This window comes from Paroedura picta, chromosome 7, assembly GCF_049243985.1.
Source record: "Paroedura picta isolate Pp20150507F chromosome 7, Ppicta_v3.0, whole genome shotgun sequence".
Classification (NCBI taxonomy): Eukaryota; Metazoa; Chordata; class Lepidosauria; order Squamata; family Gekkonidae; genus Paroedura; species Paroedura picta.
Window position 1 is genome coordinate 54,209,018 of NC_135375.1, and position 22,097 is coordinate 54,231,114.

A 22,097-nucleotide genomic window follows, 5' to 3' on the forward strand; every position below is an offset into this window, starting at 1 on the left:
GGTGGGTTATGTTTGCTTTTTTTGTTTTGGTTACCTATGATGCCTTCCTGCTCTGGTAAAATTAAGCTGATTATCAGTACAACATTATATTTTTTCCATGTCTCTCCCCACTGTGTTCTATCTACTTTGCATCCAGTGATTGCCCTTTCTATTTTATTATATAGCACATTTGTATTTAAGCAATATACAACAGAGCCTGTAATTATGTTTATTATAAGTATCAAATTATTTATCTGTATATCACTGTATATGTTACAAATCATTGTCTGCTGTGGGCCAAAGAGCTTTTTACTTCATGCTAAATGAGGATCAATCCAAAAAATCTACAGTCATCAAGAAAAATGCAAGAAAAATCAATTTTTTTCTTTAGCAGTGGAGTTTCCATTCAGTCCTTCACAATGCAAAAGGAAGCCATATGCAGACTATTCATTTTTATGTAGAAAAACACTATTATAAATTATCTTTTCTAAAAAGAAAAAAAGAGAAAGAAAATGGAGGTCAGGCATTCTGTTCAAGGGTGTATATCCAGGGCCCTGAAAGGCAAATGGAAAACGAACACATTAACTTGTTTTGAATTGAGGTTAGGCACTGCTTTTAAGCTGCTGTGTATGTATGTGTGTATACATGCCTATGGGAACTGCCTGGCTGTCTGATCACATTACACTAGGGTTTGCTGATCTCAGCTTTAGCTAATCTCTTCGCAGGAAATAAATAGTGTTAGATGTTTTATTGCTGGTGGTCTGATGTTTTATTCTTGGTCATCAGGTCATGCTCTGTGGTCTAATAATAAAATATCTGTATCATTTAATTTTACAAATAAAAGTACTCCAGGCCATAATGAAAACATAAATTAAAACCTGTGTCCTTACTCCATTACTATGTGTGAGTGTATGTGTGTCAACAGTTTGAAAAGCTATAGTTCAAAAGACAAAAATCCTAATCAGACATAATAAGAAAACATGTCTTGAAATGATGGCATCTAGGAAGCTATAAACTGAGTAGACAGATGTTCAACAAAATCTAATTTCAAAATCCAAGTAAAAAGACTTTGAAGGCTACCAAAGGCCAAAGGAACTCAGATGGGGAACAGGAAGAATATTTTCAGCTATACTCAAATACTGAATGAAACAGATATAGTGTTGGGAATGATAAATTCTGGGTTCAAATTCTTCTTCAGCCTTAAGGGGTTTACCTTATACTCCAAAGAGTTTCATTTTTAGAATAAAATAGTGAAGCAGTCAGTGCTGGATGCTGTAGCAGATATTTGAATTTCATTTAAAACCTCAATTGAAACATAGTTGTTAAAGAGATTTTTAAGTCCATTGCTCAGCACAGTGGCATATATAACATCACAGTTGAGTGTTACTTTTGATGAAGTTAGAATCATAGAACCTTGAGTTGGGAGGGGCTATATGGGCCATGTAGCCCAACCCTCCACTCAGTGTAGTATCAGTCTAAAATATCCAGGATATATTCAGCAACTGCTTGAAGACTATCAGTAAGGGGGAGCTCAGTTGATTCCACTGCTGAACTACTCTGACTGTAAAATCCCCCCTACGATATCTACCATTCTATATACATCTATGTATCTCTTGGTGCTATGTTTAGACTTAAAGGCCTGGCATAAAATGTCCAAATGTTCAAATAAAATGTTCAACATGGCTCACATCCAATCCTAATATCTTACTACCAGACTTTTCTTATGCTGTCCTATAAAAGCGGCATCAGTTTAAGTCAAATGTTTCCAGCTTCTATTCAGCATCTATCATTCAAGCTACTATTCTGCCAAAAAGATCCCTCACCTGACAGAATGTTAAGAAAAGCTTGCCAGTAGGCGTGTTTGTTGCTTCACTGACATGTAGCTGTTTGTAGGCTTTATGTTACCCATCAAAAGGATATCTATATGCTGTCCAGGACTGCTTCCACTCAATGTGTCATATAAATCAAATGCATCAGCAACAGAATCAAGATAAGTGCTGGATGTGATTCATGCTCATGGAAGAATGTGAAGATTTGGACTGCATATTCCCTGAGGTTCTGTACCTGTCTTTACCTACCACAAGTCACTTTCTTCCCCATCCACCTGCAAGAATCTTTGTTAAGCAGCCTGATTTTACAAATGGCTACTGAAGGATTTTGAGTGACCATTGGTGGCAGATTGGGAGTGCAATTCAGTGCTAAGCGTAGGCTATTTGAAAAAATGCCAGGAAGTTCCTGATCTAAATATACTAACTATACATTGCTCCTGATGACCTCTGTAGGGGCCCACTATCAAACACAGCTGACAGATCCATAAAAAGTAACAAGGATGCATTGCCTCTATTCCATTTGCAACTGGGTGTTATCTACCAGAGCAAACAAAGCTATCTCAGTCCCAAAATCAGGTCTGAAAAATAGGTCAAGGGCAGATGAATCATCCATATATATATGACATTGCTTTGTTACCATCTACTCAATCACTAGGTACTGAAATGGGAGTTCTGACACAGTCTATAATTGGCAAGATCTTTTGCCAGAATCCCTCCCCCCTCCAGTAAAGGCACAATTACCTTCAAAGCTCTTATGAAGTTTCCTTCTACTAAAGAAGAGTTCTGGCAAGCAACACAGTTAATTTTCTCTTTAAGATTTAATCTTCAAGATGGGCAATGATCTAATTTGCAGGTAGTGACTGTCCACATCAGTAAGGTAGATCCATTTAAACTATCCATAGAAAACTGGCAAGTAGGAACTTCTGATGCCATTGACAATGAATTTGTGGATAAACTGGAAAAAAATTAAACAAAGAATCAGAGTATGCAACCAAATTTTCTTCTGCATGGAGTCATACTGGATTATTAATAGGATGCAAACCACCTTGAAATTAGGCTGGAAAAGTCTTATTGGCCAGCATCGCTGCCATTTTATAGATTTGAAAATAGTACATGCTGTATAATTTGTAATATTTTCCAATACTACTGATGGTGTCTCAACCCATTTCAGTCCCACCACTTCCATAATAAAGCAGGAAGAACTATTTTCAATAAAATCAGACTTTGCCTAAAATATTTCTCTTAATTTCCTCCATTTAAATTCAATGTTACACTACCTAACCCATCCACAGAATGCCCTTGCAGCACTTCTCTATGAAGAAGTATGAGTAAATTTTCAAGCACTTCAAACTACACGTGGGTCATTTAAAAAGCTGCTATGGAAGCTAATCAGATCATCTTGAAGAACATGAAAAGAAAATGAAAGAAAAATGTTTATGGAAACCATTGTATTATCTGGGAGTTATTTGAAGAAGAAGAAGAGTTGGTTTCCTATATGCCACTTTCCTCTACCTGAAGGAGTCTCAAAGTGGCTATGCTGCCCTAGCTGGCCACACCCCATGGCAGGAGGTGCCTGGGCTGCAGAGCCTAGCCAGAGTCCACACCAGAGCAAAGTCAAAGTCCAGTCCAAGTCATTAGGAAACAAAGCAAGCAGAGTTAAGGGCGAGGCAAAGAGTAGTCGAGGGAAAGTCAAGGTCAGAGTCCAGATAAGCACATATTCAACAAAGCCAGTCAAATTACCAGGTGCATAGTCAAAAGCCATTTTTCATGAGTCAGAAGTTCGCAGACCAAGGAATCCAAGCCGAACAGGAGGGTTTCTGCATAGATTGTATCCATGGCAAAGAGCTGCTGCTGTCTCTCCTAAAAGCAGCCCAGCTAATTAGCTGCACCTTGGGGAGGACTCACTCATCTTCCCCAGGAGCTATCCCAGCTGGGCCCCATCTAGTTTGATAGTGTGCCTGCAGTCTCTGGCTCCTTTGGCGTTCAGCAAACACCACCCTTTTGCTTTGTCTACGTTGTTCAGGCGAGCTGTCAGGGCTGAAATGTATGTGCGGCTGCACCAAAGATGCCTCTTGGAAAGAGCCTGGCTGACTTGTGCTGCTTTCCACTGCTGCACATTCAGAGGCCCCTCTCTCTTCTGCCAGAGCTGCTCAGCTGCAGGCCCTGGTTGCTGTGGCAACTCCTGGGAGATGGGAGGTGGCAGCGGGGGCATGACAGTAGCTTACATTCACCTTCCCTTTCCTCTCCCTACAACAGATACCCTGTGAAGTAGGTGAGGCTGAGAGAGCCCTGATATTACTGCTCAGTCAGAACAGCTTTATCAGTGCTGTGTTGAGCCCAAGGCCACCCAGCTGGCTACATGTGGGGGAGTGCAGAATCAAACCCGGCTTACCAGTTTAGAAGTCTGCATGCCTAACCACTACACTAAGCTGGCTTTCTAACCATTGATGGTTACAGGAAAGTGGCCCTAGTTTGTGCAAAGATTAGCAACTTACAGGTAAATAGTAAAGCAAATTGAAAAGAGATGGCCTTATCACAAAGTGACATGAAATTGTGCTTCTGCATGAGTTTGCATAAACTCATTGTGTGAGCAGAATATTATTGCAATAAATGGCACTTTGGTCATGGAATGTTCTGCACAAACTAGCACTGGGAATAAGGAACTTGTACAGGGCGGTAGTTGGACCCCAAAGACTGATTATGCACAGCAGCAGCTGCACTGGGATGCAGCTGCTGTGTTGCAGTGGAGCAACATGCTGTGCTGTTTCTTGTGTACCTACGAGGGACGCATTTCAGCAGCAGAGTTGGTTTACTGCTTTCTGTGTTCCCACAGGGGATACATTGCGGTAGGTGAGCAGCTCTGCTGCCTGAATGCATCCTCCAGAGAAACACAGCCACAGTGGAAAGGTTCTGCCACATGGGGGGGGGAGGGGGTTTGCAGAAAAGTGGGATTGCATTGTCACTTTCCTGCAAAATGACCAAAAAAAACAACAACAAAACATTGCACCCTGCAAAACAAAGTGGAGCCAAGAGGGGAATCTTCATTCCCTTCCCAGCCACCACAACATGGGGAGGAGCCAGGCCTGGAAGGCCCAGGTCTTTCTTCATGCATGGGTTTGTCCTGGCCTGCCCATTGGTACTGGCTGTGGCAAAAAGGGGAACGCAGGAAAATCAGTGTTCCCTTGCCGTGGGCCATCAGAGACCTTAAAGTGGGCCAAGGCAAGGAGGGGCTAGTGTATAAGTGGGGATTAGCCCACAGCCTTTCCTGTCCATGCATAGTTGGTCAAAGTGACAAATCAACAAAATAATTGTCAAAGGGTAATGGGGAGATGTCAGAGAAACTTAATGAATTCTTTGTGCCACTTTTCACTAGGGAAAATATGCAGTTCATTTTCACACTCAGAAATCTCTGAAGAACTGTGGTCCATTCCGCACAAGTTTAATGTAGCAGGAGTGTGTCAAATTGTAATCGCTACTAATATGCAGTTATGCACAATGTCATACACAATCTGCCACACTCCTGAAACAGTCCCGCTAGAAGCGCTTTGTTGTAGCGCTTCCAGGGAAATCCCAAAAAGTGGATTCACCCTCTGGAAAGCGCTACACTCTTGCAACCAATCTGCAACACTAGCAAAAAAGTTCTGTGCGTTACCATTTTTTTTTTCTCGGAGCGAGTGGAGAGCAACGAACCGGCGAGCCTTCATTCACCCAGCGAGGCTTCTCTGGCTGCAGTCCCTCCACAGAGCTGCTTTAAAGCTCGCCTCAATTCACCAAGCACAACACAGCCCTGTTTGCAAATTCCCTTTATTTTCGGCCGAAAATCGCGCCCGTGCACGAGGGGGTGATTTTTTTTTCACTCGGGGGAGCATGGCAATGATTAATTGGCAGCTCACAGGCCAGCTGCCAGCTAGATGGGTCTGTACGTTAGGAGGAAGTAAGGAATCAAGGAATCAAGGCATATTCGTTGCAACGTGTTTTTCTTTTTTAAAAAAACATGTTCTTAAAGGCAAAGGGGCTTTTCCGGAGCATGGTAACAACCGCTCATTGGCTGCTCATTTGATTGACAGCCAGGGGCGATACAAAGCATGGAAAAATGGCTTCCTTTCTAGCGATTTTTGCCGAGATTGGAAACCTGTGGGAAACTATTGAAACGCAACCGGATTCCACTACAAAGGCAGGTATGTGTTATGCCGAATTCCACTATTTTAAATTCCATTTTTTCTTTCCGTAATCAATTTGCCACATTGATCCTGGTGTGGAATGGGCCTGAGTCAAGGTGAGGTGATTAGAATCAAGTTCCATAGTTACTAGATAAATTAGAAGGAAATATATTTCCAAGTGTAGATGGTATATACCCAAAGGTTCTTAAGGAATTCAAATGTGAAATTGTTGATATACTAACTTCTGCGCTGGAGAAGAGGAAAATACTAAATTGTTAAAAAGAGATCTGAGGTGAATCTGGGAAATTGCATCCAGTTAGTACTACTAATTTGCATAATTTATTTAGGGATCAGTTGTTTTATTTGAGGAAAATCATGTGTTATTCTTAACTGTTACCGTTTCCATGAAAACTCAAGTGTAAAAGTTGAAACCAGGTTTTCTGCTGGAGCCTTCCAGTCAAAGAACACCTTACATTGACTGTGCAGCAGTGATAAAAAAGCAGGCTATCTGATGAGGATTATTAGGAAAGGATTAGTTTAGGGCTAATCCTGCGTTGAGCAGGGGGTTGGACTAGATGGCCTGTATGGCCCCTTCCAACTCTATGATTCTATGAACTAAAAATAAAATAACCAGTATTGTAAACCCCCTGCACAGATTTCTGGTGAGACTTCATTTGGTGAACTATGTGCACCATAGGTAACTGTATTTCAAAAAGGAAATTGCAGAGCTAGAAAAAGTATAGAAGAGGACAACCAAGTTTTTGATCACAGGATGGTTCTCTAACCCTGTAATCATCTTGGTATATTTAAATATCTATTCTGTGTGCAAAGAAATTGCAAGCCAGGGTTCTCATCTTTTTTCTAGCATATGTCCTTCTTCATTCAACAGACATTTAAAAATCAAAACACTTCATCAATTTCTAAAAGACTTCATAAATACAGTTCAGTGGCAATATTTTTTTTATATGCTTGCAATCTCGGTCACTACCAGGTATTCATTCATGCTGAAAGAGTGATTGTGGGAAAAAAAAAACACCAACAATTCCATAACTTTGAAAGAACAGTTGAGTTGCCTTCTATCTGCCTTCGACAATGCTATTTTTCCATGAGTATTTACATTTGTGAATTTCTTCCTTCCTTACAGATACTGCTGCCACAATAACCATCCAGCCTTAATGACTGAGTTCTTTGGGGATGGCCAGGAGCAACTTGCACAGTAGGGATGCCAACTTTTGAACTAGCATCAGTGGAGGGTCCTTAGTTAGCGATTAGTAGGTGATAATGGTTAGCTCGATGCCAGGAAAATTGAACTGCTGGCTATTTCTGCATATCATTCTCAGTTAAAGATGCAGGAGGAAGTCAAATCCATTTTTTCCTGACTTAATTGTCAACTTAGCAACAAAGTGGAGCCACATGAGTTTGATTCCCTAGAAATCCTTTCCTTGCTGCTTTCCTTGCGATGCTACGGAAACAAAGCAGCTAAAGTACAGAAGCACTTGCAGTAATCTTGCAATTTTGCTCCTCTAAAACAGATTTCAGAAGAATCGACAATGCAGCAGGGCAGTACTACAAATGGTGCCAGGTAGGATGCTTTGTAGTTTTCACATATATCCTGCTCTGGTATCAGCAATGGCTAGTAACTTCAGTGCAGTTTTCTGAGTATATCATATACTACACAAATTCTTTATAAGCCTAATAAAGGCATGCAAAGTTATTCTGGGTAAATGCAAATTGTGACAGTTGAATTTAAACCAGAACTTTGTAATTTATGCCTGCATATACTTCACCCTTGTAAATCAAGATCACACATATAATTAATCTGATAAAATTCTATAGAAAATATTCTATAGAAACTACCAGTGAATAAAAAATAAAACATATTTCCAAGACAGTCTTCACTCTCTGCCTTCTCACCGCTGAAACACTGTGGCTGAGACAATGCCATTATGCTAGTTTACAGTAAGTATGACAAACTGTTCTAATTAAGCCATTTTAATGTAACAACTTTATGGAAAACATATGTAAGGCCAAATGTGTTTTAAAATTAATTTTTTTTGCTCTTTTGTGCAAATAAGCAAGTTTTAATCAAAGTGGCTATGATTCAGGAAAAGTAAAATGCTTAGGGCTTCTAGATCTGCAACAGAAATGAGCGCTAGAGATGAGTGATGGAGGAACAATATGAAATCTGTTATTTTAAATTTGATAATTATAATTATTTTAACTGATATTTATAACTAATAGGGATGGGGTGAGCAAGGTGCTTAACATAAAGAGCTTTCAATGTACTGCATTCAAATGGAAAAATATTAAAATTTAGAGTTTTCTAGATTTGACCGTTTATGCACAGGGAACTTCACTGCCCCAACTCTCATGGAGGAGCACAAATCGGGGGTGGATGAGGTGCATCCCCCCATGTGGGTGCACGAAGAGGTGGGGCAACCTGCCACGACTAAAACTCCAGCCTGCAAGCCCGGCATGAAACCTCTAGGGCATAAACAGTCTTTGTGAGACAACAAATCTGTTTAAGTGTCCCTCTGTTGATATTTTCACCATAAATCCTTTTAAGGGTTTCAGATTTGTTGGCTGCCATGGTAGACATCATTTTTAAATTTTAAAAAATTGTTTTTTAATAATAGCTTACTCTTGCTAGGTACAAAAAACCAGCTCTTCTCTTCATTGGCAGCATGTTGTTTTGCTCTAAATGAAACACTTCTCTTAAAACCTGGGGTGGGGAGATCCCTTTGTGGCATTGCTGGGAGATTCTTTTCAATATGTCTACCTTTAGTATTAATGCAAAGGAATACCTAATTCCTTCTTGTTCCATGTATCCATTAGGCTGTTTTTTTAAATTAAATATCACTCAGCTTCATTGACAAGTCACAACAGGAGGGGAAGGAGGGCAGCTGTATTTAGGTTTTTCCAAATATACTCTTTCCTTTTTTAAAGTAATTCAGAATGACACATTTGCACTGTCTAATAAGGTCAGGGAATAGTAAATGAAAGAATCTCAAATATAAGATATACCTTCAATTTAATTGAAAAGCAACATCAACAGCCTTCCATAAACAATAGATGTTTTAATTTTTTTTTAATTTTGTAATCTCATGATGTTGCAGTATAACTCTACTGTAATTCAAAATTAAAGTTTTGCATGTGTTTCCCAGTGCTATAATTTACTTGTTGGGGGATTACCCACAGTCTCCTGCCCAGCACTAAAAAGTAGCACACTTGGGAGAAAGAAACTTGTTCATTAAGATTGGGGGAGGGGGAGAGTTGTGCTATAGTAGGCAGGCAAATAAAAGGCTTCAAGTTTTGTGTTATTCCTGAACAGAGAAGAGTTAAAAAAAAAACTTGCATCAACTGTGCAAGTCCTCGAACACTACAGATGTACTTGAAAATTTAACACAGGAAAAAGGTGGTGGGCAGGGGTTCATGATGGCAGAGAAACAGCAATGGAGAAAGGAGATAATGACAATGCATACATGGTGTGAAAGTAAAAACCTGTGTAATACTGGATTCTCCTTTGCAAGTGCAAATTGAGAAAAAATCACAGTAAAAACAGTAAAACTTCCTAGTATAGAAGCACCCTCTGACAGTATTCCATCCCATTGTCTGACAGTGACACTTTCTAAATCTAAATACTGGTATGAAAGTCATTATTCACTCATGAATACACATGTGAGTGAGTCTTTCTACTATCACCCATTTTGTTTACTGGGTTATATGGTCATCTAACATTTTATAATACCTTCCATTCTATTAATTATATTATTTCCTGCTCTTCCTTTAAATGCATAAATGCTACTGTATATTCATACCTGAAATTTAAACAGTCTTGCAGTTGCCCTTGTTTGACCTGTATTTGTTGTATGTTAAGAAAAAGAAATATTTCTGGCAGTCCCTAGCATGAAAGCTTATTAGAACTGAGCATGAGTCAATGGTCAAGCTACTGTATCCACAAGTTATTATTAGCCAACATAGAAAGATTCTAAAAGATGTTTTATAGTGGTTTTAAATAAAAGTCCCAAAGCCTGATTCAGATTATTGTGGAGGTGGGGGGAATCGTAGCTGGGTTGATTCTGCACTTACTTTGTTTATTCCATTGTGGATCCTGCTGAATTCAGATCGATTTGAACTTGGGTCCCTGGTCTATGACCATAATAAAACGAACTTGACTTGAACTTGGGTCCTCTATCCCCCCCCCTCCCCAATTGAAACAGCAAATGTTTTGCACACGATTGGGGAAGCTCAGAACAGGGCGGGGGGAGCAAAGTGCAGCAGGAGCCTCTTCTTTCTTTTCTTGAGTGGGGAGGGGGGAGGGAGGAATGGAGACAGCAGAGGAGGAAAAAGAAACAAAGCTCTGCCCAGACAAAGGTCTGCCGAGAGAAATTAGGGCTTCTGGAGTGCAGTCACTTTAAGACAAGCCATGCAACCGGGAACCAGGAAGACTTTGAACTGATGCCTTGGCCAATCAGGGAGGACTGGTGGCACAAGGCAGAGTTAATTCACAAAGACCAGAAATCTGCATACTTTCTGATTACTTTTTCTGAAATATTGAGGCTTATATCTATTCTAGAATATCACAGGGGAAAGGTAGGGTCACCACAAATCAATCATGCTTATTGCAGAGGGAAAATTTAAAGCACCCCAAATCAAAATGCAACTCGAACTCAGTGTAGATGGGAGGGATTCATTTGAACTGAGACTGGGTAAAAAGCCCCGTGCAAACTACACCCTGGTTCTCCAGATTAGAGGCTGCAGCTCTTAACATAAAGCTGGTTCTCAATAGTAATAACGATGGTTATTCTGTTTACGTAGTGTATTTCAGTGGTCCCAGGGCTTCACTTATTCATCCAACAAGGTCCTTAACCTTATTAAGTGTGATCATTACCATAGCAAAAGCAGCATTTGTAGTTAATTCTATATTTTAAAGTGGTATTTAGCATACAATATAATCAGCAGAATGGGATTTATACTCTTTAATTAAAAATGGATCAGATAGGTTGATATATCTCCAGAAACTGATAGATCCAGATAGCTTTCCCTTTAGTGACTTTTCTGTGGACATGACCAGCATTCCTGTTGAAGCTCTGAGTGATCTACAAAAATGATCAAGGGCAGAGCCATAATCTGGTACCATCTTCCACGGTAAGGTTTTTTTCTTGTTATAGATCTAGTTTCTTTCCACATGGGCGGCATGGATTTAATACAGGATCAGTATAGCTAATTCAACTAAATTTAAGATAACAGGAAACCTATGCATCTGGCACAGATGAAAGAGGCTGCAGTTTCTTAACTTGCATTCTAGTTAGAATGATAGGTTTTCTTCCCAGATATCTTTGTTGTTAGATTTCTTTCTGCACAGATGGCCAGCACAGACACAAGTTCACCAGTTTGAGGTGCTGGTGCTGACTTCCACAGCACAATCCAGGAGGTGTGGGTAGAGGAATTAAAACACTCAAAGTACTGACTTTGCATTAGATTGCTGTATCTTGACCAGTACCATGGCACCCAGTCAAACCTGAGTAATACCATAGCACCCAGTCAGATGTGAGTATTCATACCAGCTGGATGCTGAAAATATGTTGGTGCAGTTACCATACATACAGAAATGGATGTTCCTTGAGGTATGGTGAAGTTAGTTAGCTCTAGGGGTGGGCATGAACTGTGAAAATGCAGTTCATGATGATTTGGAGTCTGCCTGATTCATGAGTAGCAAACTGTCATATTTAGGTGCCAAATGAACACGTTCAGTTTGTAAGGTATGTAGAATGGACCACTAACAACCTAAAGACACCAAACTCACAGGGGGGTCTTTAACTGCCTTTCTTCTACCCACCCAACAAATTTGGGATCAGATTTACGAGATCTGAGATACACCCTCTCCCCAAGTTGTTTCCAATGGGGGAGGGGACAGTAAAAAAAAATTGTAATAGAAACCCAGCAGAACAGTATCAAAGTCCCAGAGAATCTCTAGAAATTGAAGGGATGCCATTTTTGCAAACTTAGCAGGACAAATGCAATGTTCCCAGTGCCACTGTGGCAATACAAACCCAAGTAGACTAAGGTCAAGTCAGAGGGCCGTTCCGCATTCGTCCAAAATAGCACAATGGTTACTAATTGAAATCGCTACAGTTTTGCCGTTATGCACAATGTCGTTGACAATCTGCAACACTCCTGAAACCAATCCGCAAAAAGCGCTTCGTTGTAGCGCTTTCAGGGAAATCCCAAAAAGTGGATTCATCCTCTGGAAAGCGCTACACTCCTGCAACCAATCTGCAACACTAGCGGAAAAGTTCTGTGCATTAGCATTGTTGTGGTTTCTGCAAAGTCCCTCCCCCTGGTTCTCTGATCTTCCGGCGAAGCGATCACCATTTTTTTTTCTCCGAGCGAGCGGAGATCAACGCACCGGCAAGCCTTCGTTTACCCAGCGAGGCTTCCCCGGCTGCAGTCCCTCTGTTTAAAGTCACCAAGCACAAGCAACACAGAGGCCCGTTTGCTGGTTTATTTTCCATTTATTTTTCACACTGTTTTCGGCCGAAAATCGAGCCCGTGAGGGGGGGATTTTTTTCACTCGGGGGGAGTGTGGCAACGATGAAACCGCAGCTCAAACACCACCTGCTAGCTGGATGTGTCTCTCCGTTGCAACGAGTCAACGCATATTCGTTGCAATGGGTTTTTTTTTAAACCTTCCTTAAAGGGAAAGGGGCTGTTTGGGAGCATGATAACGGCCGCCCATTGGCTGCTTGACGGCCAGGGGCGGAACACAGCTCAGCAATATCGCTTCCTGGCTAGCGATTTTTGCCGAGACCGGAACCCTGTGGGAAACGATAGAAACGCAACTGGATCCCACTACAAAGGCAGGTATGCATAACGACGCATTCCACTATTTAAAATGGCGATTTTTCGTTCCGCAAACAATTTGCAACATGGATCCCAGTGCGGAATGGCCCAGAGAATATCTATATTAGAAACTGAAGGTGTGGGGCAGTGCAGTACAAAGTGCTGAGCAGAACCCAGTGCCCATGTGGTAATGCCAGCTCAATCACAATCCAAGCAAGGGGGGGATTTTGCAGAACCAGAACTATGTAAAGTGCCCAGATGTACCAGTGCACTCACACAGGGCCCAGCAGAACCCAGTACCATTGGCATTGTGAGCTTAAAAGGACTGATCTCAAAGTCAAGCAGGGGTGCTGGATTTTGCAAATTCCAGGAAAGAAAATAATGAATGAATGTGCATACACACACACACACACACACAATCTCCAGCAAAGGGGGAAAATCCTCTTGAAACTAATAAGAAGTTTGGTAAACATTTTGAATGAGTGGAGCCAGTCTGGCCACATACTGCTTGGAGGTCTGTGGAAAATTGACCTGCCATGAACTTCAATTTGTGAATTACAAACCAGGCAAAATTAATAACTAGCTTGTTTGTCTGTATCTCACCTCCCTAAGCCTCTCTAGTCTAGGAAAATTCTTCAGAACTGGCATAACATTTTATTAACAAAGGAGGAAAAGAGACATAATCCATGGTTGACTGACCATTCAACAGCTAAGGCAATATATTCCTTCTGCAACCAAGGCACTAATCACAAGCTTTGACATAGCTTAGCACATTAACTGTGAGTACAGACAAATACACAGCCACTACAGAGGATGGCCATACCCCTCGCTTCACTTGAATCCCAGCCAGGACACCCATAGTTCAGATTATAGAACCCACAGCATGGAGCACTACTTCTAACGCAGCAGATGTGTCCATTTAGAGCATATAGCATTATTTGCTTATTTGTTTATTTATTTATTTATTATTTGGATTTCTTACTCGCCTCTCCATGGAGGCTCGAGGCAAGTTACAGCACATAAAGCCCCAGTAAAACCATAAAATCTTTAACTGCTCCTTTGGAGCGGATAAAATAAAAGAGTAAGGGCTCCAAACGCGGGCCCTGTCCGGGATGAGGATTGCCCCCTTCCCCCGGACTGACAATCAGAGGGCACAGCTCGCGATTGGTCCCTTGCCGCCGGACTGATTAATCTGGAGGCACGAAGCGTCCCCCGATCCGCCCCCTCAAACGTCCGTGTTCGCCCAAATTCCACCATTTGTTCACTTGCCGCGGAGACGAGCGGCGCCCCCCCAGGCAACAGCGCAAAGACACGGCCCCAACAGCCGGCGATCACAGGCGGTGGCGGCTGCTGCCCATGACTATCGGTGGCAGAGGCGCCGGGGAACCGCTGGTGCCCACTCTATGCTGAGGCAGCCTCCGCCACTGGGACTGGAGCCAACACGCGCTTCGGCCCCACCGCGAGCTGCCCGCCACCATTTTGTGCCTCTCCGCGAAGACGAGCAGTGGTCCACGGCGCTGAGAGGCAGCGGCGGCAACTGGCGGTGCCAACCAATGCGGGGAAGAGTCCGCGGAAAGACACGGCGCAGCAAGACGCCCGCCAGCCACGTCGCCGACAACGGACCACCGCCCACTAACATCTCTCCCGGTCCACAGCCCGCTGGGACAGCCCGACACAGGCGCTTCAGCCCCGCCGCAAAGCGTCCGTGGAAATCTCCTCCCTGTCCCCAAGAAACACAGGTAGGCAGCAGTGCAGACATACAACTGGACACGGCCAGAACGGCGGCGAAGACTACCCGCCTCGCACACGGCGGGCTGCGGCTGTGGCGGGGGGCCCGCGAAGGCTGCCACCCACCCTGGGAAGGGTCTGACGGCTGCTAGCGCTCGCTGTATTTTAATTACAGCGGGCTTTATTACTAGTAAAACCCATAAAACCAAAAACACATAAAACCAAGAACACATTGCAGTTTGGTGGTGGAAAGGCAATACAGGGAGAGCACTTTGTACTAATATCCCAATGGGAGAACAAATATTTTTCAAATATGACTAACCTGCCTCATATTAAAACCCTTACTACACAAATCAAGGGCCAACCCTGCAGCCCAAGGGGAGCAGAGCACTGAAATGTGAATATCCCAACAGTAGTTTCCCATAGATGAGGCTAAATTGAAACTAATTGCAAAAATGAGGTGTGAGGATGAAATGGATAAGAGGATATAAGCTACTTCTGGCCCTCAATGGGGAATGTGTGGAGAATGCATATTGCATACTTGATTTGAAAGAATGATATGATAGAAGGGTGATGGCATGCGAGGAGCCGATGGTGGTGATGGGCAATATGAGTACAGCACACAGGCATTGCAGAGGGGAGTATTAGCCAAAACAATTGGCATCTATGCTGGCTCATCACCAGGGCTATCCCCTTTCCCATTATGTTTTTTGCAGGGGGGAAACATCATCTGACGCAGATCTTTCCTTACCATTGATCTAAAAGGTCCAGCAGAATGGTCCCTCTATTGTTGGTCTTTTCAGAATCAGAGAGAAATCCCAAGGTTTACCTAGCATTCTACTCAGGTCAGCTCAATAGGTTTACTCCTAGGAAACTGTTCACAGGACTGCACTATAGATACCCATTTATAAACTGGTAAGAGTGATCTCCATGGATGGAATAATATAATACCCTACAGCATTTTACACAATGTAAAATATATACATGTGATCAATCATGCGTTCAACATATTAGAGAATGGAGTATTTGGTCACTGGTAATTATTCACAGGAAATGGTCTTTAGGGTATGCATTTGTTAGTAAAATGTGGCATTCTTCACAATTATTTAAATTTGTCACAAATAAAGCTTAATGTGTATGAACACAACCTGTATGCCAGAATACTGCACAAATGTTTAAGCTACAAACAGTTTTGTAGTGAATGGTGTAAAAGACTATGAATGTCATAACTAAATAAAAGGAACTGCACACACATTGATTGTTTTTAACAAAAAACAATAATTATTTGTTCCTCAGCTCTTAATAAGGAATTCAATGTTTTATCTTTCATTTCCACACACACCCGCCTGTTTTTAGGTACACAATCCTTTTGCTTGGCCTGCTTTGATTGTGCTCCTTTTGGAAACATTCCAGGCAGTGTTTCTCTGTATTGCTCCAGATGTTTGCAATAATGCATGGCAGAAGTAAATTCCAGTGGTAAAAGGATACTTTTTCACAGGAAATGGTTTGCATCTGACACCAACCAATTGCTCTTTGGCAGGAAGAAATGGGAGATGTCTGTTTGAAGAGTTACTCAGTGAGCAAACAACAACAACTGTTGTCAGATGTTTAGAAGACTATTTTTCATTAATGTCATATAATAAATGACTAAAGAAACAAGCAAATGGGAAGTTCTCCTACACACATCCTATTTTAATGAATGGGAAACTCAAATAAATGAGCTGCCACTAATTTACTGGAACTTGTGTGGGAATTTTTAATACATTGTGTTGAAAATTTATGCCTTCAATTACTTTTCCCCAATGTGTTATTTTTTTTAAATAATTCCATTTATCCTTTCATCATCTTCTTTCATCTTAAAATCCATTTGAGTATCTCTGCTAATTTCCTCATGTCATCAGTTCATCCTTATATGTGAGTAAACTTAAGGAGTAATGGATCCTATATATTTGAAGCTGGCAATACAGTATAAATAGTGAGACAATCTTTGTCATGTCCCTGCCATCCCAACTCTCCTGAATGTATGGTAGTTGCCTTCACTGTTTGATTTGAAAAAAACATCATTTTTAGCTTTGTCAGTCTGTAGGCTATTCTCAACACACCTGTGCTTCTTCCTTCAGTTATGCAAAAATTATATGCAAATCATCCAAATGTATAGTTTATAATCAGGACATTCATTTTAAAAATGCTTGAAAGTAACAAACTTAAGATAATGCCGCAAGCTGCTATATGTGAATTCCAGTCTCCAACATAGAGACTCAGTGCTATTTCTACATCTGTGTGAACTGTTCAGGGCTGTTTGAAGATAAAAAATGGTGGCAGGCTATTGTTCTTCAAAGTTAAATCCCGGGAACTAAGCATTCATTTTTCTTTCATCTTATGAAAGTTCACTTATACTATCCAGAAATAAAAGGGGAGTAGTGTTGAAAAGAAATGGCATTACCTCTCATCTGGTGTCGTCTGACCATAAAATGGCCTAGCGTGTTCTTGTATCTTTAGCAATTGCTGGTTGAACAGAACTCTTCAGGTGAATAAACAATATGGAGATATAACTTGTTAATATCTGTATATCAGTCCCTTTGTCTCCCCCTTGCCATCCTACTCTCATTCCCAAGTTGTATTGTGCTCCAACTAATGATGTCCTGAGTGTTCACACTATTGTCAGTTTGAGCTGAGTTGTCTCAAACCAAAAGCTTTCCAGATCTTCTTGGCTTTTCCCTTTAGTCTAGAAGTTGATTTGCAATTTTTTGATATTAAGTACCATAAGTATGGTTCCCTTTTGATTCACATAAAGCTATCATTTTGACAGGTTTGTCTTGTCCAAGAAAGTTCCCAAGTGCCTAACAAAGCTAAATCCCTTTTCTTAACTCATTTTCTTATTCACAATTTGATCCTAGCTGGCCCTGTGCATGGAACTACCTTTCAAATCAGTTTCCCTCCAGGACCACACAATTACATTTACCTGTGCAGCAGAAGAGCCTAACTGATTCATTAGTATTGTTCCATCTTGTCCTCAAAGGCACCTCAGGCACAGCAGTCATTCAAGTCTCTGCTAGGCATATGCCAACAACTGACTTTCCCAAAAGCCAAGAGATATTCAGATAGACACACCCCAAATAGTCCAGGAACCAAACAATCTCAAGCAGACCTGTTTATTGCAAAAGAAAGCCTTTATCTGATAATGTACAAATTGCTTTATGATTTGTGCTAAATAACTCAATGATCTAAGATTCATATATAGATTACATACAAGATACATTTGCAAGTGTACAATTGTTTACTTATGGTGCAATCCTCACCAGATTTATAATCTTCAGTTGATTTAGGGTTTAGATCTGGTATTACTAAAGCATACAGAGCACAATCTGAAAAGATGAGTGGTTGTAAACTTTATTTTTAAAATGTTCATTATTCTTTCCATGTTATATCAACTGTTAAAAGAGCAACTGTGAAATAGCTACTTGTATTTTATTTTAATTTGTGACTTCTTGTAGCATAATCAGTTTCAAGGATAGTTTTTTGACCAACTTCATTCCTTGGTCTCAGCAAGGGGTCTACTGTATCTCTGCCTATTTAAAAAAAATAACCAAGAAGTTACGGGGGGGGGGGGGGTGGAATTGTCCACCAGCAACCTTAATATAACAGAATTTAGTCGTGTAGTCACCAATTAGCAAGTTTTCATCAGTTTCTTAGCCTGTGAGAGTTAATGAGTTCATAACTGTTAAAGTATGCTGAATATTCAAGAAATATTCTTTAAAAACATATTTGGATGAGCTCTGTTTTGTTTGGTGTAGTGGTTAGGAGTGCGGACTAATCTGGCATGCCAGGTTTGATTCTGCACTCCCCCACATGTAGCCACCAGGGTGACCTTGGGCTTGCCACAGCACTGATAAAGCTGTTCTGACCGGGCAGTGATATCAGCGCTCTCTCAGCCTCACCCACCCCACAGGGTGTCTGTTGTGGGGAAAGGAATGGGAAGTCGACTGTAAGCCGCTTTGAGCCTCCTTCGGGTAGGGAAAAGCAGCATATAAGAACCAATTCTTCTTCTTCTTCATGTCACTTTTTGCTATCTGTAGGAAGACATTTTGAATTTCATTTTATTCTGTGATTTCTAATGCTAGCCCATTGAATCTGAAAACGTCAACTTGAATGGACTTCCTGTTATATACTCCAAGACTTGTCCTGGCCCTATTATGCACACATTGGATAACACACTTTCAATGTGGTTCTGCAGGTCTATTTTCCTGTGCGTAACAGGATAATCTGCTTCTAAAGTGCATTGAAAGTTAATTATCCAACATGTGCATAATGAGTCCTGATCATTCCATGGTCCTCCATCTAGTGAAAGGTGTTCTTTCCTTTATTCTTGTTGGTGTGTTCTGCATGTGGATCACCATGGCTGATGTCAAGGGGATAGCTTCATCACTGTATGCTGGCTGTTTCCATCTGCCTGTCAAAGGAGCATCATTGATATTATTCGTGACTGGTGAGTTGTGATGAGGTTGCTATGGACTCTGGAACAATTGTTATGCTCTCTGTATCTCAGCAGTGTCTCAATCTACCTCGTACTGTTGAGCAGTCATAAGATACTCATGGCACCAATAATGCAGTGTCATTGTAATTTCCTTCTGTCCAAAAGTCCCAAAGGACTGTGATTTTTATTGTTAATTTTACTACTTATTCATAAATTCATAATTCTTTACAATTCCACTAAGTCTTGTGCAAGATTAAAACGGATGCTGTTTGCATGGATTGAAGAGTAGCTTGTCCCTTGAAATTCTACCATTCAGAACTACTTCCTGTGTTGCTGTGCAATGATTCTTCCTAAAGTACTTCCTTAAGTACTTTGTAAAGTACTCTCCTGAAGGCCAGTGATCTTGTTGCCTTTGACATTCAAATAGGTTCTTTGCTGGAGCCATCTGTATTTCTCTTTTCCATAACTGCTTCCCATAGGAATTCTTGTTACCTATTGGTAACAGCAATGATAATTTCAGATAGTTCTCACAATTTCATCACTGGAATTTTACTTTCTGCTCTTCTGGTATTACATAGGATATATATAAAATGATTGGAAATCCTCACGTATTTTGTAACAAGTTTTAACTTTGTAGTGCTGCATCTTATGACTTTCAGCTTTTAGAACCTTTGCTAGTCTTCTATTAACATTTCTTTCCTTCCTTTCGATCCTCCTGCAACTTCCTACCTCATGTCTTTAGTTTCTTAGTTTTCTTAATTAAGGGCAGGCAATAAAAATAAAGTTTATTATTATTATTATTTGAAGCATAACAGAATGAAATCCCAATGAAAGCAGTCAATAACCTCTACCATGTATCTTCATCCTTATTCTCATTTGAACATATTGTCAGTGTACACCCCTCCTCCTTTCCTCCTCAAAGGCGTTATTTTTTAGACTAGCACAACCGTAGCAGCCGTCACTTCCTTCGTGTCTTCCAGAGATCTCTTTTGGGGTTGGAGCGTGAAAACAGCTATGAATAAGTTGGGGACAGTCCTTGTCACGGCAGAAATGCGACCTGGCTTCCTACGCCGTCATGAGCGAGTGCCGTAGACCCCCGGAACCCAGGGAGGCGGCCAGGCTTTCTGTTCCTCGGGAATCTTGAGACAACTGGAGGAAACTGGCGAGCCGCTCCGTGCTACGGAGGGATCTAACCACTTGACGGTCCCCTCACCCAGTCAGCCTCTAGCGGCATGTTCTTCTCGAAGCGGGGATTGCGTGCTGCAAGGCAGCCAAGCAGGGAGGCGGGCGAGTGCTGTGGAGGGATGATTGCCACCGACTTTCTCCGCCTCCCTTGGCTCTTACGCACTTGCCCCTCTTCCTCGTCGCAGTCGGCAGCGAAAATAAACATTCTCCCGCTGCCTTCGCTCACTTCGGGCCAACCCCCCCCCCCCCCAGAAAGGTGTGTGTATGTGTGTGTGCCAGAGACATTCGCAGGGCGGGGGAAAGTTTCCAAAGGAGCCGCTCTCCTGCTGCCTAGCTCTCTCTCCCTTCATCCCATCGACAGCCCGTAAACCCCGCTCGCTCTCGAGAGGATTAGGGGGGGGGGGCGGGTTAGCACGCCAGGTGGCCGGGGCGCCGAGGGAAGGCACGCGTGCCGCCGCCCGACCGGCCGCCGCGTGCGATGTGGGGGGTTTGCCCGCCTGCCCGACCCTCGGGCCAGCCGCGCGCCCTACATGTCTGTGCGTCTCTGTGAGGGAGCGAGGGAGGGAGGGAGGGAGCGAGGGAGGGGAAGCAGGCAGGCGCAGGCGCAACGCCCGCCTGTCTGCTCGCCTGCCTGCAGCCCGGGCTTTCTCAGTGCAGTTGCCGGGGAGTTGATGGCAGCTCTGGAGCGCGCCCAGGGCAGCGCGCCACGGGGACCCGAGCACAAAATGTGCCGCCGGGAGGGGAGCAGCGGCCGCAGCAGCTCCGGGAGGTTGCGACGGGACGGGGACGGGCGTCGTTCGGGGGCCACTCAGCTCTCCTGACCTGCCGGCGTCTTCTTCCCCACCCGGCGCTCCCCCCAAAGAATGTCCGCCAAGTCCAAGGGGACCTCCTCCTCCTCCGCCACCTCCTCCTCGGTGTCGTCTCCAGCCGAAGGGCTGCCGGCCGCCTCCAAAGCCAAGGTGAAGGAGCAGATCAAGATCATCGTGGACGATTTGGAATTAGTCCTGGGGGACCTGAAAGACGTGGCCAAAGAGCTGAAGGAGGTGAGCAGGGGGACGGCGCCAAGGCTGGGGTGGGGCGTACGGCAGGCGGGTTGGTTGCGGGAAGGGGGCAGCGGGGAGGAGGAGCGGGGGGCTCTCTTCCCGGCCGGACAACTCTCAGGCAACTCTCGAGAAGCAACCCCCCCCCTCCCCGGAGTGGAGCGGACTGCGCCAGACCTGTTACGCTCCCGACTCTTGCTTGGCCGCCCGCAATCAACTAGTGTCTGCCCTCCTTGGGAGCGCGGTGGCCAGACCAGGGCAGCCGCCGCCTTCGCCTTGGAGCGGGCTGGCTTCGGGTGCGTGCTTGGCTGGCGCGCGAAATGATTCCTGATTCCCGGCCTCCGGGGAGGAAGCGACGGAGACGCAGCGGCGCAGTCGGGCTTTTTCTTTCTCGTGACTGCGAGCGGAGCGGAGTCCCACGCCCCAGGCGCCACGAAGGGGGGCTGGGGGCTTTGGGGGCTGCGTCCTGCGCTCCCCGATCCCGCCCACTCCGGAGTTTGGGTCGGGAAAGGGGCGGGGGCGGGAGGAGGAGTTGTGCCTCCCCATCTCTTCGCGTCAAGGACCGTGTGGGCATTTCTCTCGCGTCGCCTTTCTCTTCTCCGTCGAGTGTCTTGGCATCCAGACATAGTCATTGCATTCGCTAAGGAGAAGCTTCCTCCTCTGACAGCAGAGACGCCACTTCACGCCTCCACCACGCCTCCCCCCCCCCCCGTGATTGTTATTTAGTCTTTCTGAGGATGTTATTTTTAGGAGGTTTGGGGTTGAGGTCGCATCTTTAAGACTGGCAAACTCATTGAAAGAGGAATATTATTTGCCGATAGCGGGGAGGGGACTGTGGGATTGATAAACATTTGAATGG

General features: G+C 43.3%; 2 protein-coding genes across 4 annotated transcripts in view; one reads left to right on the forward strand and one right to left on the reverse strand.

The window, feature by feature from the left end:
* Positions 1-290: 290 nt before the first annotated feature.
* On the reverse strand, positions 291-21,887 carry LOC143840927 (uncharacterized). The gene is made up of 3 exons (XM_077344378.1): positions 21,416-21,887; positions 2,550-2,763; positions 291-533 (listed from the first exon to the last, which is right to left on the reverse strand). The coding sequence occupies exons 1-2, from the start codon at positions 21,868-21,870 to the stop codon at positions 2,634-2,636; spliced, it is 585 nt and encodes a 194-aa protein (XP_077200493.1). The 5' UTR covers positions 21,871-21,887; the 3' UTR covers positions 291-533; positions 2,550-2,633.
* PRR16 (proline rich 16) overlaps positions 20,837-22,097 on the forward strand; it is a 124,911-nt gene continuing 123,650 nt past the window's right edge. For 2 of the 3 annotated variants that reach the window (XM_077344375.1, XM_077344376.1), the window contains exon 1: positions 20,837-21,241. In XM_077344375.1, the coding sequence (XP_077200490.1) occupies positions 21,062-21,241 (180 nt within the window). In that variant the 5' untranslated portion in view covers positions 20,837-21,061. The remainder of the gene's footprint in view (positions 21,242-22,097) is intronic. The other variant, XM_077344377.1, reaches the window with a different exon arrangement.

Excerpts from the sequence above, each read along its gene's own strand:
- LOC143840927 (XM_077344378.1), bottom strand. The coding sequence starts at position 21,870 with ATGACTATGTCTGGATGCCAAGACACTCGACGGAGAAGAGAAAGGCGA. Across the intron at positions 2,764-21,415 it reads AAGAGTCGGGAGCGTAACAG|TTTATCCACAAATTCATTGT; the intron begins GTCTGGCGCAGT and ends ATTTTTTTCCAG.